The sequence below is a fragment of the Anomaloglossus baeobatrachus genome, chromosome 1 (genome assembly GCF_048569485.1).
Source record: "Anomaloglossus baeobatrachus isolate aAnoBae1 chromosome 1, aAnoBae1.hap1, whole genome shotgun sequence".
Classification (NCBI taxonomy): domain Eukaryota; kingdom Metazoa; phylum Chordata; class Amphibia; order Anura; family Aromobatidae; genus Anomaloglossus; species Anomaloglossus baeobatrachus.
The window spans coordinates 867350622-867367742 of record NC_134353.1 but is presented as its reverse complement, the minus strand read 5'-3'; the positions used below and the strand labels follow the sequence as shown (position 1 = coordinate 867367742).

At 46.8% G+C, this 17121-nt stretch overlaps 1 protein-coding gene across 2 annotated transcripts in view; it reads left to right on the top strand.

Annotated features, from left to right (window-relative positions):
* Nucleotides 1-318: 318 nt before the first annotated feature.
* The window catches only part of NLN (neurolysin), a 164024-nt gene continuing 147221 nt past the window's right edge, over nucleotides 319-17121 (top strand). The window contains exons 1-3 of one of the 2 annotated variants that reach the window (XM_075342516.1): nucleotides 319-394; nucleotides 4479-4738; nucleotides 10951-11099. In XM_075342516.1, coding sequence (XP_075198631.1) covers nucleotides 360-394; nucleotides 4479-4738; nucleotides 10951-11099 — 444 coding nt within the window. In that variant the 5' untranslated portion in view covers nucleotides 319-359. The remainder of the gene's footprint in view (nucleotides 395-4478; nucleotides 4739-10950; nucleotides 11100-17121) is intronic. The other variant, XM_075342524.1, reaches the window with a different exon arrangement.

The following is a 17121-nucleotide window of genomic DNA, read 5'->3' as shown; positions in this document are numbered from 1 at the left end:
TATTGCGCTGTACCACTAGGTGGCGTGCTAAACTAGTAAGTGGTAATGGATGGACGAGTAAGCTTCGCCCACTACTGTTCTACTGCAGCCATTTTAACTATGGGCAAAAAGACAGCAGGTTACGTGTGACCTGTATCTGAGGAGCTCACTGGTAACGTGTCAGCCTTTACTTGCACATCATGTCTGAGGCTTCTTGAATGTGGAAGCTGTTGTGAAGTGCAGAGCTCAGCACAGGAGCCGCGGGGGCTGTTTGCACTGGTTACTAAGGTAGTTTTGCCCTCATGAAATATGTCTGCCGGCGCCCGGCACCCTTGACATGTGGTTGGTAGCCATGCCTGGGAGTGCACGCTGTCCTGGTCATGTATGCAGCACGTCTGTGTGTGTACACCTGCAGGTACCGACATGGCAGCTGGGATTTGTAGTACTATATGCATGGCCATTTACTGATGTCTTATTGTATGCTGAGACTTGGTGCTACTCACCTCAGATTAGCTAGTGATGGCACTATATTGCATGCTGGGACTTGTAGTGCTACAGACCTGTGGTATCTAGTGATGGCGCCATATTACATGCTGTTACTTGTAGTAATATATGCCTGGGGGTATCTAGTGATAATCTGTTGTATGCTGGGACTTGTAGTACTACATACCTTGGGGTAATTAGTGATCGCATCATATTATATGCTGGGATTTGTAGTACTACGTATTTTGGGGTAGCTAGTAATAGCACCATATTGCATGCTAGGACTTGTAGTTCTATATATCTGGGGGATTGTAGTGATAATATATTATGGTATGCTGGGACTTGTAGTACTACATACTTTAGGGTAGCTAGGATTTTAAATGCAATTTACATGCGTTTTGGATGCATTTTTGACAGTGCGGTCCCCCGGCGATTCAGCTCTGCTACATGCCCACTGACAGCAGACACAGACAGCCACGCAATGAGAATGAACTCTGATGAACTGCACCCGACTTCATTGTCATCCTGCGGCTCTGGCTCTGGCTCTGTCTCTGTGTGCTGTCATGAACTCAGATGAACCTTGCAGGTCAGTGCCAGGACACAGGAGTCCGCAGCAGTGACGTCAGAGCTTCACCCGAGTTCACTGTCATCGCGCGGCTTTGTCTCTGTGTTGCAGCCTGATTTGTGGTCACACCTGAAGAACTCACCTGTGATCGCAAATCCCCTGAGTGACTGAAGTGAGCCGCGTGATCAGCGGTGACATCACTGAGGTTACCAGCGGCCAGCTAGAGTCCTCACCCTGAGAGCTGTGGCCGCGGGTAACCTCAGTGACGTCACAGCTGCCAGCGCAACTCACTTCAGTTGCTCCATGGAGCTCACAGAGAACGGTCGTGGTCAGTGGCCGCTCACTGTCAGCTTCCAATGTAGCAGAGTTGAAAGTGTCGTAGGACCTTGTGTGGATTACGTCGGACCTGGAGGGTTGTTTGAGGGGTTAATAAAATAGTGAGAGAGGGTGATTTTTTTTTTTTTTTTTTTGTCAGTTATTTCAAATAAAGGATTTTTCGGTCTTTGTGTTGTATTTACTTTCTTACAGCTTAGTGATGGGGGGTGTCTCATACATGCCTGCCATCACTAAGCTAGGACTTAGTGGCAGCTATGGGTTGTCATTAACTCCTTATTACCCTGATTGCCACCGCACCAGTGCAATTTGGGATGAGCCGGGTACAGTCCTAGGACTGTTGCATCTAATGGATGCTGCAATTCCGGGCGGCTGCTGGCTGATATTTTTAGGGTGGGGGGCTCCCCGTAACGTGGGGCTCCCCATCCTGAGAATACCAGCCCTCAGCTGTGTGGCTTTACCTTGGCTGGTATCAAAATTGGGGGGACCGCATGTCGTTTTTTAAATTATTTATTTTACTGCACGATATAGACCCGCCCACCGGTGGCTGTGATTGGTTGCAGTGAGATAGCTGTCACTCAGTGTGGGGATTCGTCTGAAGGCAACCAATCATAGGTGCCGGTGGGAGGGGAAAGCAGTGAATACGAGATGGAATAATGAGCGTCCGGCATTTTCAAAAGCAGGAGAAGCCGCCAGAGCTTTGTGACAGCCGTGCAGCGCCGCACCGGTGAGCATGAAGGAGGGAGAGACCGACTGACAGAGAGGCTGACCGACTGACAGAGAGGCTGACCGACTGACAGAGAGGCTGACCGACTGACAGAGAGGCTGACCGACTGACAGAGAGGCTGACCGACTGACAGAGAGGCTGACCGACTGACAGAGAGGCTGACCGACTGACAGAGAGGCTGACCGACTGACAGAGAGGCTGACCGACTGACAGAGAGGCTGACCGACTGACAGAGAGGCTGACCGAGAGGCTGACCGAGAGGCTGACCGAGAGGCTGACCGAGAGGCTGACCGAGAGGCTGACCGAGAGGCTGACCGAGAGGCTGACCGACCGACCGAGAGGCTGACCGACCGACCGAGAGGCTGACCGACCGACCGAGAGGCTGACCGACCGACCGAGAGAGACCGATATCGACAGAGAGTCCTAAAGACCTGCGTTTTGTTTGTCAGAAAAGCATGCAGAATGCCACAAAAATGCAGTGCAAGTGCACAGCTAAACATTTTGGTTGCATTTTGACACCCCTCATTGATTTCAATGGTTGCAAAATGCAACCAAAACGCACTGAAGAAGTGACATGCTGCTTTGTTTTTAGGCATCGATTTTGCCAAATATTTGTCATCTAAAACGCTGCCTAAAAAAAAGCAACGTGCGCATGGAATTTTCTGACTTCTCATAGACTTTGCTGGGGAAGCACAACGCATGCATTTTGTCAATGACACAGTGCAGTTTAAAATGCAGGAAAAAACACAATGTGCGCACACAGCCTTACTGTGCTCACGTCCCCAAGACATTGACGTGCTGCAGATTTCAAATCTGTGAGAAAAAACTAAGCAGCATAAGATATCAGAAACCTCACTCACTGTTCGTACGGTAAAATGCTGCATTTTTTTTGTGTGGGGCAAAAACATGTGACCTTTGTTTTCTAAGACTCCTGCCCTTCGCCCTGACATGCTGGATATCAGCTTCTGGGCCAGATCCTGACTGATCACCTATTTTTCCCTAATCAGTGCTTGGAATTTATCACAATGTCTATGTTTTGTTTGTCCATCCACTGTATCAGGATTGACCACAGATTCTCAATAGGAATGAGATCTGAGGCCACGGACCCAGAATGTCAATGTTTTGTTCACTGATCCACTAAGGCCCCTTTCACACATCAGTTTTTTGGCCATCAGTCACAATCCTTTGAATTCTGAAAAAAACGGATCCAGCGACTGATGCCGCTGGATCCGTTTTTTTCTCATTGACTTGTATTAGCGACAGATTGCGACGGGTGGCCTCGTGTTTCATCCATCATTTGACGGATCCATCGAAAAATGTGTGTCAGTCGGACGGAGACGACGTCCACACAGCAACGTTTTTTGTGTACGTCAAAAAAATGGACGGCGACGGATCCATCGCCATCTGTCGTTGGGTAGAATGGAAGCCTATGTGCGCAGTATCCGTCGTAATCCGTCAAATGACAGAATCCAGCGACGGATTCCTTTTTTTTTTTTTTTAACTGAGCATGCTCCAATATCAGTATATAACGTAGAATACACCCTATGTGTCATTTTCACTGCTGTGAATGGTTTTCAGTAGCCAATAACGTTTGGGAGCCACCCCCTTTAAAAAAACGGATCTGTTAAAAAACGGAACAAACGGATGCCAAACTGATGCGATGGATCCGTCAAAGAAACGGAGCCAACAGATTGTGACTGATGGCAAAAATCTGATGTGTGAAAGGGGCTTTAGTTATCTCTTCTGCCTTGTGACATGGTCTCCATTATGGTCAGATGAAGTTGCTCTTGGACGATGCTTAGATCCAATCCTTTATTCATGGCCGTGTTCTTAGGCAATATGGCAAGTGAGCCCCCTCCATGGATGAAAAGCCCCAACACGATGGTGTCAGGAGGTTTTATTGTTGGCCTGATCATGGCAGTAAACTTTATGAAAACCCAAATTTCTGCCAGCGATAACTTTTGCCCACGGCTATGTAGAGTTTGAGTTATCATCCAATAGTTTTTATGCTAGTACGTCTCAAGCCCAGAGGTTCCTGATTTCACACCTTCTTGGACGCCTGGGCAGAGATCACTCTGTGGCTCCTCTTGGGTCCAATTTCTGTGATGGTACAGACAAGGCTGGACCCAGTACAAACCGTGACGCACGGTCTGGCCGAGTGTCTTCTGGCGCGAACTCCACAGCCTCATACATATGCTTGAGCTCAGGTGAGGAGACCCTCAGCCAATCCATATATCATGTTCTGTACTCTGATTGTGATACAAGGACATCTGTATTTGGTTATATTTTATTTTATCAGTATAAATTGGACTGTTTATTATGTGATTTATTATATGACTTGCTTTTTCACACTACAATTTTATGTTCTTGACATTATTCCATTCTCCACAGCAGGTTACAGAGTGGGAGATTCCTATATAAAGTGACAATGGGCTCAGAAATGCCAAAATCCATGAGAATGGCTTCTAATCTTGTGGCCGATAAGAATCTTCTACGTTGGGACTTGTCACCGGAGGATATTCACACCAGGACTGAAGAACTTATAACAAGGACTAAGAGCGTATATGACGCAGTGGCTGCACTGGAGGTTGGGAAAGTCACATATGAAAACACTGTCAAAGTTTTGGCCAATTTGGAGCTAGAATATTCAGGTAATAGTCATTGTGTTACAGGGATTTTCTGCTACGTTTGAAAATTTTATGAAGAGTCAGGATCAGAATACAAGAAAGAAACAATACATGTTGTGAAGATCCGATGTGGTGGGTTTTATTAATCACCTAGGCAGGTTAACGATTCAACAATTTTTATTTCTTTCATACACTGTCTTACAATAACTCTGGGTAGTTGGTCAAAATGAGATGTCCACGAGATCCCAAACCGGGCCTGGTAGTTCCACTGACCCCGTACCAGGCAATGTCCACTGACCCCCAACTTTTGATTGGCTAACAGCTTTAGTATCTCCTGCTGGTATAGTGTACAGTCACTGCTTATACTTCTCCAGATGATAAATACCAGGACCGTAGCAAGTATAACCAGCTCCAGCCACCAACAACAGTTCTTATGCTACTCCAGACGATGAATATCATGTCCACAGTGCGTTTATCCAGCTTCAGCCATCAACAACAGTCCTTATGATAGTTCCTTAAATCCATTCGACTGATATCATGACCGTAGCACGTGTATCCAGCTCCAATCTCTATATTCTATTCATGGGCACCAGAACTTGGCCATAGCAAGAGATCCTCACCCCTCCACATTACAGCACCAACTCCCTAACAAAACATGTGGCTCACTTTTCCACCTCTCCTTGGATCAGACCACTGGTTTAGGAGAGGTAATCACATCCCAACCCTTAAGCATTTGTTACATGTAAGGCTACTTTCACACATCAGTTTTTTCCAATCAGGCACAATCCGGTTTGTGCCTGATGGAACGGATCAGTCTCAGATTGGGAAAAACTGATGTGGTAAAAAAACGGATCAGTTTTTTTTTTTTTTTTTTTTTTGTTTTTTTTTTTTTTTTTAAGGCTGAGAGAGACTCCATCATGACCGCACATACACCGGCACTCCCGCACATCACCGCACATACACTGGCACTCCCGCACATCACCGCACATACACCGGCACTCCCGCACATCACCGCACATACACCGGCACTCCCGCACATACACCGGCACTCCCGCACATACACCGGCACTCCCGCACATCACCGCACATACACCGGCACTCCCGCACATACACCGGCACTCCCGCACATCACCGCACATACACCGGCACTCCCGCACATACACCGGCACTCCCGCACATACACCGGCACTCCCGCACATCACCGCACATACACCGGCACTCCCGCACATACACCGGCACTCCCGCACATCACCGCACATACACCGGCACTCCCGCACATCACCGCACATACACCGGCACTCCCGCACATCACCGCACATACACCGGCACTCCCGCACATACACCGGCACTCCCGCACATACACCGGCACTCCCGCACACCACCGCACATACACCGGCACCACCGCACATACACCGGCACCACCGCACATACACCGGCACTCCAGCACATACACCGGCACTCCCGCACATCACCGCACATACACCGGCACTCCCGCACATCACCGCACATACACCGACATTACCTCAGTGATGTCCCCGCTGACAGCGCGACTCCCTTCAGTTGCTGCGTGGAGCTCCGAGGAGCGGCGGTGTTCTACTGCCGCACCTGTCAGCTTCATGTAGCAGAGCTGAAATCGCGCGGGAACTCGTGGATTACGTCAGACCTGGAGGGGTATTTGGGGATTTTAATAAAATGGTGAAAGAGGGTTTTTTTGTCCTTTATTCCAAATAAAGTATTTTTTTGGGTGTATGTGTTTATTTACTTTCACTTACAGGTTAATCATTGGGGGTGTCTTATAGACGCCTGCCATGATTAACCCCTTATTACCCCGATTGCTACCGCACCAGGGCAATTCGGGATGAGCCGGGTAGAGTCCCGGAACTGTCGCATCTAATGCATGCGGCAATTCCGGGCGGCTGCTGGCTGATATTATTAGGCTGGGGGGCTCCCCATAACGTGGAGCTCCCCATCCTGAGAATACCAGCCTTCAGCCATATGGTTTTATCTTGGCTGGTATCAAAATTGGGGGGGGGACTGCATGTGGTTTTTTTTTTTTTTGTTAAATTATTTATTTAATTTACTGCAAGTTATAGACCCGCCCACCTGCGGCTGTGATTGGTTGCACTGAGACAGCTGTCCCACAGCGTGGGGGCGTGTCTGACTGCAACCAATCATAGGCGCCGGTGGGCGGGGGAAGCAGGGAATATGAGATTGAATAATGGGCGGCCGGCATTTTCAAATCAGGAGAAGCCGCCAGCAGTGTGAACGCCGTGGAGCGCCGCGCCGGCGAGTGAGTGAGTGAGTCAGTGAGTGAGTGTGAGTGAGAGAGGCTGGGGCCACAAGGGTTACTAGTGTGATGCTCGCATGACACTCGGCTCGCGCTGGCAGCACAGCAGGAGCCGAGTGTCATGCTAGTGTGCCTGCATCTGAGATCCGACCCTGCGAGCGGACCTCAGCTGCGGGGGGCGCGCCGGCTCTCAGGAGGGGAAGGAGGGATTTCTCTCCCCCGTCCTTCGTAGCCGGCTATTGCGATTCTCGCTCTGCACGCACGGTACACCGGTGTACCGCGAGTGCAGTGCGATTTTTCTCTCGCCCCATTCACTTGAATGGGTGCGAGAGAAAAGAGTTTTGCATTACACCCGCAGCATGCTGCGCTTGTTTTCTCGGTCCGGTTAGGACTGAGAAAATAATCGCGCATGTGTGCAGACACACAGGCTAGAATTGGTCCTAGGGGAATGCGATGTTTTATCGCACTCCACTCGCACCGATTTTCCCAGAGAATCACTTCTGGGCATGCTCAGAAGTAAAAACCGAATTCGGTACATGCTTCCGGCATTTGATGCATGCCACCGGATTCGGCGTGCATAGACTTTCATTATGCACCATGCCGCAACCGGCGCTGTGCGTTTTTTTTATGAGACAAAAAACGTTGCATGAAACGTTCCATGCGGCCACTGCATTTATTGCTTAAGCAGCATCCGGAAAAAGCCGGATGCAACGCAAGCTCATCAGGCACAATCCGGTGGCAATGCAAATCAATGGAGATAAAACGGATGCGGTACCGGATCCGTTTTACCCGTTTTATTTCCGGATTGTGCCTGATAGGGAAAAACCTGATGTGTGAAAGTAGCCTAACTCAAAGTATGCAGAAGGTTCCAGAAGCCCAGTCTGAAACTGTATTGGGGAAGCTCCCTGCAGAGATGAATACAAATGCACAACCCCCTCCCCCCCCCCCCCCCCCCCCGTCATATGCTAGACAATGAATCCTACTGTAGGCCTGACTATAGGGAAGCCAACAAGTATGACATTGTTACATCCACTTCAAATTGTGTGCCTTAAAGCTATCTCTAATAAAAAAACAACAATAAGATAGTCGTAACCAGCGCTCCGTGCTGTAAAAAGTCCGCTCTACGTCCAATAGTGTTTAGTCCGTGGACAGCTCCTCAGACTTGTCATTAAAATCCCTGCTCCAGCCCTGCAATAATGATGGTTTCAGCGGAATCTGGAAATGATAACATCTGGTCCGTCATACTCCTGACCCTGCAGCAATCGGTGGCCTCAGTGTTTCTAGAAGAGACCATAGGAGTGGCAGAACATGAGCATTCCAATAGTTATCACCTCATACTTTCTTTCATGGGGATCTCTATCCTGCATTAAACTTTTAAAAGTAGCAGAAAAGCCCTTTAAAGTGCACTTAGGGCATCATCAGGAACTTAAAGGGGTTTTCCAGTTTAGGGAAAACTCCTTCTTTTGCTGCTGTTTGTTAGGAAAAAATCCCAAACATCTGAGCTACCTCATTTTCCCTGGGTCCAGTGTGAGTCTCCACCGCTGTTCTTGGTTTCTGTTACTGTCTGCAGGCAATCGGCGAACTCAGCAGCTCATGCCGTCAACTCAGGCCGAGCAGCCTGAACGGCTGTCCGCGCACGCGGAGTTTTTTATGCAGATTTGGTGCAATTTATTGTGCAGCTTATGGCCCAAATCTGCATGTCTACCTTTTGCCAGCAAAGGCTATGTGAATTCTAAAGTTTTGAGCATATACTTGTTATTTATTTTTGCAGTTTTGGGTACAGAAAAAATCAGCAGCACGTCAATTGTTGGTGTGTTTTTTTTTTTTTTTTTTTTCTCCTGCTTTTTTTTTTTTTTTTATTATACATAGCCATTCCAGCCATTGATTTCACAAAAAAGGCATGCAAAAAAAAATGCATCAAGTAACGTAAACGTTATTTTTTTGTGTGTTTTTCTGCCACAAGGGGTGTTTTTGGTGCAGAAAATTTCTGCACCATAAACCTAGCGTGCGCACATAGCCTAACAGCCTTCAGCAGTGGCCGGGACTCTGCTCCGGACCCAGGGAGGGTGAGTAAAGCATAAAAACCAAAGCCGCAGCAAAAATAATCACTGGGTGTATAGATAGTGTATACACCTCAAGGAACAAAAAAAACCCTGTTAAAAATTAACTTTTAATGAATAAGTTAAAAAAAAAACCAATAAAGAACACACGAAGTGATTTAAAATTTTGAAGCACGGTACCATGATAGGTCAGGAGTCAATAACAGATAATAGAGATATTATTTATAATAAATCACATATATATTCACGTGCTGGGTAAGAAAGCTGAAAAAAGAAACCGTGACCACTTTATCACATGACAAATAGTCACAGCTTTCAAGGAAAAGGGAGAGAAATTACCCCTTCCGATTGCTAGGCACTTTATAGGAAACTGACCCTAATGAGCCCTAAAAAGTCCCTACCTAGCAATGGAGGGTATGACACCTTAACTGTTTTGGGCACCCCCCATTCATCGTCGGGAAGCCCTAGAGCAGCCCTACGGTGACCGTGCCCAACCTAAAGCACCTGCCACCAAAAGTATTAAAAATCAAAGGTACTTATCTGAACGGTCATATTTCAGCAGTATTCATTCCCATAACGTCCTGACACGTTTCTCCCCAGTTAACAGTATACGGGGGTTCATCAGGGTACAAAGACGAGCCGATACTCGGGGGTCCCAGGTCCGGAGACTCCAAGAAAAATAGTTGTGTGCCAAAATCTGAGGTTGAGGATGTTATCTGCACCTGTCTTTGTCCCCTGATGAACCCCCGTATACTGTTAACTGGGGAGAAACGCGTCGGGACGTTATGGGAATGAATACTGCTGAAATATGACCGTTCAGATAAGTACCTTTTTGATTTTTAATACTTTTGGTGGCAGGTGCTTTAGTTTGGGCACGGTCACCCACGGTAGGGCTGCTCTAGGGCTTCCCGGGCTTCTTACTCAGCACATGTGATCATATATGTGAGTTATTATAGATAATATCTCTATTAACTGTTATTGCACCCGACCTATCATGGTACCGTGCTTCAAAATTTTAATCACTTTGTGTGTCCTTTATTGTTTTGTTTTTTTTTTAACTTATTCATTAAAAGTAAATTTTTAACAGGGTTTATTGTTCCTTGAGGTTTATACAGGGTGAATAAAGCACAGTTTTTCTTTTTTTTTTTTTTTTTTTTTAAAAAAAACCCAAAAAAACCCAAAAACTGCCGTGTCGGATGTGTTTTCTGTATCTGTAAACCCCCCTTTAAGGCTGAATTCCCATGTTACAGATTCTGTTCCATGCATCTGAATGGGGTTGTTTCAAATGAATGAGAAAGTCGCAGCGCTTTCCCTCCCCCCCAAAACTACACAAGATGTGAGCATACCCTCACATGTTGGCACAGAACCTCTGTTCAAACCAAGTGCAGGCTCTCCTTGCACTCATGGCGTGGTAAACATTAAGGTGCACCTACTTGTTTTCCCTCTATCTCCGCCCCCACCCTTTTCTTTGATTGACAGCTTTGACTTTATAAAGCAGTGGTTATTCGGGGGGCATGTTTTTGGGGTACACTCAAGTTGGGAAGTTGGATCTCTCTTTACATTGAGATACTGTAGTTTATGGCATAAAGTCACCTATGGGAATGTCAGCACTGAAGTATTATTTGAGAAAAATGTCATGATCTGACTTGATACACGTGATGTAAAGGCAAATGGCTCGTTGGGGTTCCGGGTGTTATGTATTGGGGGCAGTGGGGCTAAATAGAAAACCTAAATTCACTGACTAACACGTGTGTCCAATATTGTTGCCAATATAGTGTACATTAAGTTGTCTCTTACTTTAAAAAATGTGTTCCCTCATTGCTGTTGGCTCTCGACACATCATGGCCACAGTCTCACTAACCGTAACGTTCATTGTGGTCTCTCAACAGTAGAGCGAACCTTGCTAGATTTTCCGCAGCACGTGTCCCCCCGCAGAGAGGTGCGGATGGCCAGCACGCAGGCTGATAAAAGGCTGTCTGACTTTGATGTTGAAATGAATATGAGGGAAGACATATTTACAAGAATTCTCCATTTTCACGTGAGTAAAATTTCCAAACTCCTTACTATGTCCTGTTGTGTATAAAGGCTCTTTTCCACTTGTGTACCAATTCCGATGCAATAGCATCGGAAGCGATATGCTAATGACCCTCTGCAGCGAGTGTCAGACAAGGGTCATGTGTGACACCCCGGGGCCGTGGGGTACTCGATCCCGGGCTTGGGGTGCGCAGTGGGGTCAGTCGTGGTCGTGGCCCGATACCGTGGCCCTTGGGGTGCCGTCTTCCGGAAGAGAAAGGGTTTTTTTGGTAAAATAAAAGTAAAAGGGAAAAATAAAAATAAGAGTTCTTAACTATGCCACTTGCGGTGTGTAGTAGTGGGGAACCATCTATGTCAGTGAACGGGGTGATCAAGAACACAATCCACACCAGAATTGCAGTTTCCACTTGACTTTACTTTACAGTGGTACCTGAACCTGCGGGTGCCGGCTCCAGGTGTACCTTCTCCCCTTGTTCTCAGTGCCAGCTGAGACCTGGGTTGGCTGTCCTCCGTGCACACTCGTTGTGGTTGGACTCCTGTGGCCTGGAGCTACTTGGAAGTCCCTTTTCTTTAGCCTTGGCCTTAATGCAGGCAGCTTGGACTATTTAAGGGTTTCAGTCCCTGGTCCCCTCTTTGCTGCTTGTGCTTCAGGCTTGTTTGGTTGGTGATGGGCCCTGGAGATCTTCTTCTCGCCTGGCAGATTTAACAGCTGACCATAAAGTGTCCCACTGTCCTAGGGTCTGCACCCCGCCTTGTGTTGAGTCCTGTGAGCCTTGGTTCCAGACTTCCACAGGCGTCCCGTGGTTCCTGGAGTCTTACACTTCCACAGGTAACCCACGGTGCCTGGAGTCCTGGTTCCGTATTCCACAGTCCCTCACTCCTTTTACAGCACTCCGGTGGTTCTTCAGGTCAGTTTTTGTACTTTCCACTTTCTACTACTACGAGCTTCACTCTCCTCCTTGCTTCCTTCTCTTCCCTCCAATTCTCAACTCTCTGGAGACTTCTTCCTCCTCACTTGGTCTCACTGTCGACTCTCCTCTTACACTCCATCCTGCCAGCTCCCAACTGACCACTGGCCTCTCCCCCTCACTGGGTCTTTCCCTCCAGGTTGGGTGGCTACCATCCAATCAGTGCCCTCCCCTTTTACCTGTTACTAGGCAGTCTCCCAGTCAGGTGTTGGGGTTGTTTATGTGGCCTGAAGGTGCTGGTGTACTTGCTGGCACAGGTATTCCGGGGTTTGGATTTTCCATGGCTTACATTTGTGGCACCTGGTACCGCAGGGGTGCTACCCATGCGACAGTGAGCAATCTTGTGATCGCATCACAGGAGCGGAGAAGATGGAGGGAGAACTTTCTCCCATCTCCTCCGCTGTCTGTGTCTGTTTGCACCGCACTACAGTCACATAACATGTGAGTGCAGTGCGATTTTACACACGCGTGAGGCGAGACTCTGTGCAAAATGCAGCATGCTGCGATTGTACCGAGAGGACGATTTGTGTGGAGAAAAAACGGGACAGATAAAACTGTCTCATTGATTGATTAACACTGGTGCGAGTGCAATCAGATGTTTTATCGGACCGCACTCGCATCAGGAAATCGCGAGTGGAAAAGAGCCCTAAATATGTGACTCTTCAGATTGTGTTATACTGAGCCTGATGAAGAGACCCGAGCAGTCTGGAAAGCTGCTATTATTACCATCTTTTCAGTTAGTACTCAGTGGTTGATACCTTTTTAATGGTCTCCGTTCTTTTAAACAATCTTTTCAAACTCCTTGCTAGATCTGTTTTAGTAGAAGCAGTGAAATTACTGCTAGATCCTATAGATCAGCCCACCCTCCATAGCAATACATCTTATTTCATTCTAAGAAATGTGACATTGTAATGTTAGTTTAGTATCAGAACCAATTATATCTGTTACGGAAACTGTTTTATTTTTTTTCCGTGTCCGATTGATTCTCCTGACATGTCTGTACAGTAGTAGTAAACAATTAAATAATTCCATAGCTTTGTTGCTTTAACTTCTGTATTGTGCTCGTCTGTTATTCATCCTGGAAATATGTGATCAAATTTACAAAGTCTGGGCCGATTACTAAGCAACGCGCTCCAGGATTGTAGCTTAAAATGTTATGCTTAAAGAGTATTTTCATCTCTAAGATTCTATCCCAATATGTAGTAGGTATAATATTATTATTATTATTATTATCAAATACCTCCAATTAGAATAGTTGTATAGTGCTCCTGATACAGCCATATCTCTTACCTTATGTGCAGGGCACTGCAGCTTAGGTATCCATGGTGCAACTGTCACTGAGTGGCCATAACCATGGATACCTAAGCTGCAATGCCCTGCATATGAGGTAAGCGTCATGGCTATATCAGAACTACATTTGTAATTGGAGGCATTTGCTAATATTATTATTATCACACCTACTACATATTGGGATAGGATCTTGGGGATAACCCTTTAAGTTCATTAATAAGTAAAATTGGGGGGTGGCTCGAAATGTAAAATGTAAATGTGAGAGGACGTGATATCAGTTCTCTACGGAACTTTTATCCTTTTTATCCGGCTCCGTACAGCTTAGAGGTACCAATCAGTGTGCAACTGCTACGACCACGGCTACTGGTGGTGCCCTCCGGTGTGTTTTATTTGGTGCAAGGAAGCTAGAAATGAAAAGGGGAAAGACCTCCAGGAAGGCCAAGCGAGAGATCAAAGATGGCGCCACCTTGTCTGCGGCTTCAATGATGACTGAGTTGATGGCTTTTACAGCAGAAGGAAATGGCGACTAAACTTGACCGGTTTTCCTGATCTTACCTCTCAGTCTGAAGGAGCTGGCCCTGTGGAAGAGCCACTAAGGCCTGCAAAGCAATCGGGTAAGGCCGGGGCCACACGGGGCACTAGTGTGATCCTCACATGACACTCGGCTCGCGCTGGCAGCAAAGCGGGAGCCGAGTGTCATGCTAGTATCCCTGCGTCTGAGGTCTGACTGTGCGAGCGGACCTCAGCTGCGGGGGGCGGGCTGGCAGTGAAGAGGGGCGGGCCAACATTGCGGAGGGAGGGATTTTTCTCCCTCTCTCCTCTGTAGCCGGCTATTGCGATTCTCGCTCTGCACGCGTGGTACACCGGTGTACCGCGAGTGCAGTGCCATTTTTCTCTCGTCCCCACTCACTTGAATGGCTGCGAGAGAAAGAGTCTCGCATTACAATAGCAGCATGCTGCGATTGTGTTCTCGGTCCGGTTAGGGCTGAGAAAATAATCGCTCAAGTGTGCTGACACACAGGCTAGAATTGGTTCGAGTGGAATGTGATGTTTTATCGCACTCCACTCGCACCGATTTTCTTGCCGTGTGGCTTAGGCCTTAGTCAGAGAATCAACAGTTCTTGCCAGCAAAGCTCTGTATGACACACACTACCATGGAGGACACTGACACAAGCCATGATGCAGGGCTACAGGGTCAAAGATCCTCACAGAATAACAGTGTGCAGCAGTCTGTCTCCCTTACTAAAGAACCCACTCTTGCAGATATTACAAAGCCCAATTGCAGCCATCATAAGTCCCTAAATAATATAACATTTCAAGTGTGAGGCAGGACTTGAGGAAGTTTAGTGAAAGAACTACGGCAGTGGAGGAGAGAGTTAGTGAAATGGATGATATGCCCTGGCCTATGACAGCATGGGAGAGCCCTTGAAATTATCTGTGAAACACAGGATGACCTGGAAAACCATCTTTGTAGAAATAATATTTGGCTTTTTAAGGATCTTGAGAAAAAAGAAGGTAATCGACCAACTAAATATTTTGTAGATTGGGTGATGAAAGTGTTACCATTCTGACCCCATTATTTGCCTATGAATGTGATCATTGTGCTCCAACCAGGCCGCTTCCTCCAGGCAGCCCCACACGTAGAGTGCTTATGAAGATCCTCCATTAAAGACAGGGATGTCATACTCCGCACTGCACAAAATGTTGCTGGTCTCTGAATAATATCCACCCCCATACACTGGATCATGTCTTTCAGAGATTCTGAAATTTGTAGCTCACGCGCCTCTAATTGCCAATTTTAATCTTGGATGATATTAATAATTCTATAGAGAGCTCTTTAGACAGGTTTCAAAAGAAACTGGGGACACTTGGCATAGGCTTAACCCCATCTGGGAAACTCTTATGTGAAATTGACTTTTGGGATTTTTGAAGACTCGGCAATCCAGACCTGAAGGTATGCTCATGTTTTTCTTTGACATATGGCTCTCTCTCCGGTATAGATCTGGCTAATGGTAATACGTAAATGGCAAAGTTTATTGTTCTCAGTGGAATACTTGCCTTGTAATCTTTTGGATCCTGCTCCGATTAAATTGGTTATTCAAGTTGTTCCTTCTAAGGGTGGCTTTACACGCTTCGATATTTGTCCCGATATCGCTAGCATGCGACCCGCCCCCATCGTTTGTGTGAGATGGGTATATCGCTGCCCATTGCACACCCCCGTCACACGTACTTGCGTGCCCTGCGACGTCGCTGTGACCGACGTACCGCCTCCTTTCTAAGGGGGCGGTCCATTTGGCGTCACAGCGACGTCACTAAGCGGCCGCCCAATGAAAGCGGAGGGGCAGAGATGAGCGGAACAAACATCCCGCCCATCTCCTTTCTTCCGCATTGTGGCCGGCGGCAGGTAAGGAGATGTTCCTCGTTCCTGCGGCGTCACACATAGCGATGTGTGCTGCCGCAGGGACGAGGAACAACTTCGCCCCAGCGATAGCAGCGATAGTTGGGAGTGGACCCCCATGTCAACGAGGAGCGATTTTTAGACGTTTTTTCAACGATCCAAAATCGCTCCTAGGAGTCACACACAACGATATCGCTACAGCGGCCGGATGTGCGTCACAAATTCCGTGACCCCCAACGAGATCGCTGTAGCGAAATCGTAGCGTGTAAAGCCCGCTTAAGTGTGTAATGACCCTACCTTGGCAATTTAACACTAATTGGCTAAATATATTTTTAAGTCTAATAAAATTCCAAATTTATTAGATAATGTTCCACTTCCGCTGTAATTGTTTGGGATACCATGAAGGCCTTTTTATGAGGTCTCCTCATTAAAGTAAGCAGTATTAAAAACGCTTCTAAATCGTTTGAACACACATTCAAGATGGAAGTACAGGAAGCTGAAGGTGATATATGATATCATATAATATATGATGTATCCTTCTGACTTACATTAGTCTAGTTTATAGGAAGCTGAATATCAGTTGGCACAATACATGGTAACTAAAGCAGGTAATAAGTTTTATCAAAAAAAATATTTTGAAAGAGAGAAGGCTGAACATCTTGCAGTTATAGCAAATACCCAACAGAGCATGTCTTTTATTAGAGGTTGTCGACTACTTTTACATTTAATGGCCGATCCTTAGGGTAGGTCATCAATGTCTGATCGGCCATAATCAGACACCCGGCACCCCCGCGATCAGTTGTTGTTAGGGGTGGTAGCGGCAGCAGGCATTCAGAAATGCTCAGTTCCAGATTTGCCCCGTCTTATGATAGCGGCCAGGTACTGCACTTGCGCCTCCCATTCAAATCAATAGGAGGCAGTTGTGTACGGTAGTACCCGGCCTCGGGCACAATCAGTTGACAGGGTAGCTCCGGAACTGAGAATTTCTGACTGTCGCTGCCGGAACCTAGAGCAACTGATCAGTGACAATTGGACCCCGTACGATCAGATGTTGATGATCTATTCTAAGGATAGGCAATCAATGTAAAAGTAAGGTGCAATCTCTCTTAAAGAGATGAGTGGCAAAGATGGAGTATTATTGCAATCCACGCCAGATATTTTATTGGTTTTCCAAGTTTCTTTTGAAGCACTTTATCAATCTAAGGTTTCCCTTCTAGGGAGCAGCTACAACTCTTTTTGGCCCCACTTAATTTACCTACATTAAAATCAGACTATATTAACTTATTGGATGCACTGCTTAGTCTGGTGGAACTTGAAATGGCATGAAGCTTGATGGCCAAAAAATAATCCCCAGGGATTGACTGGTTTCG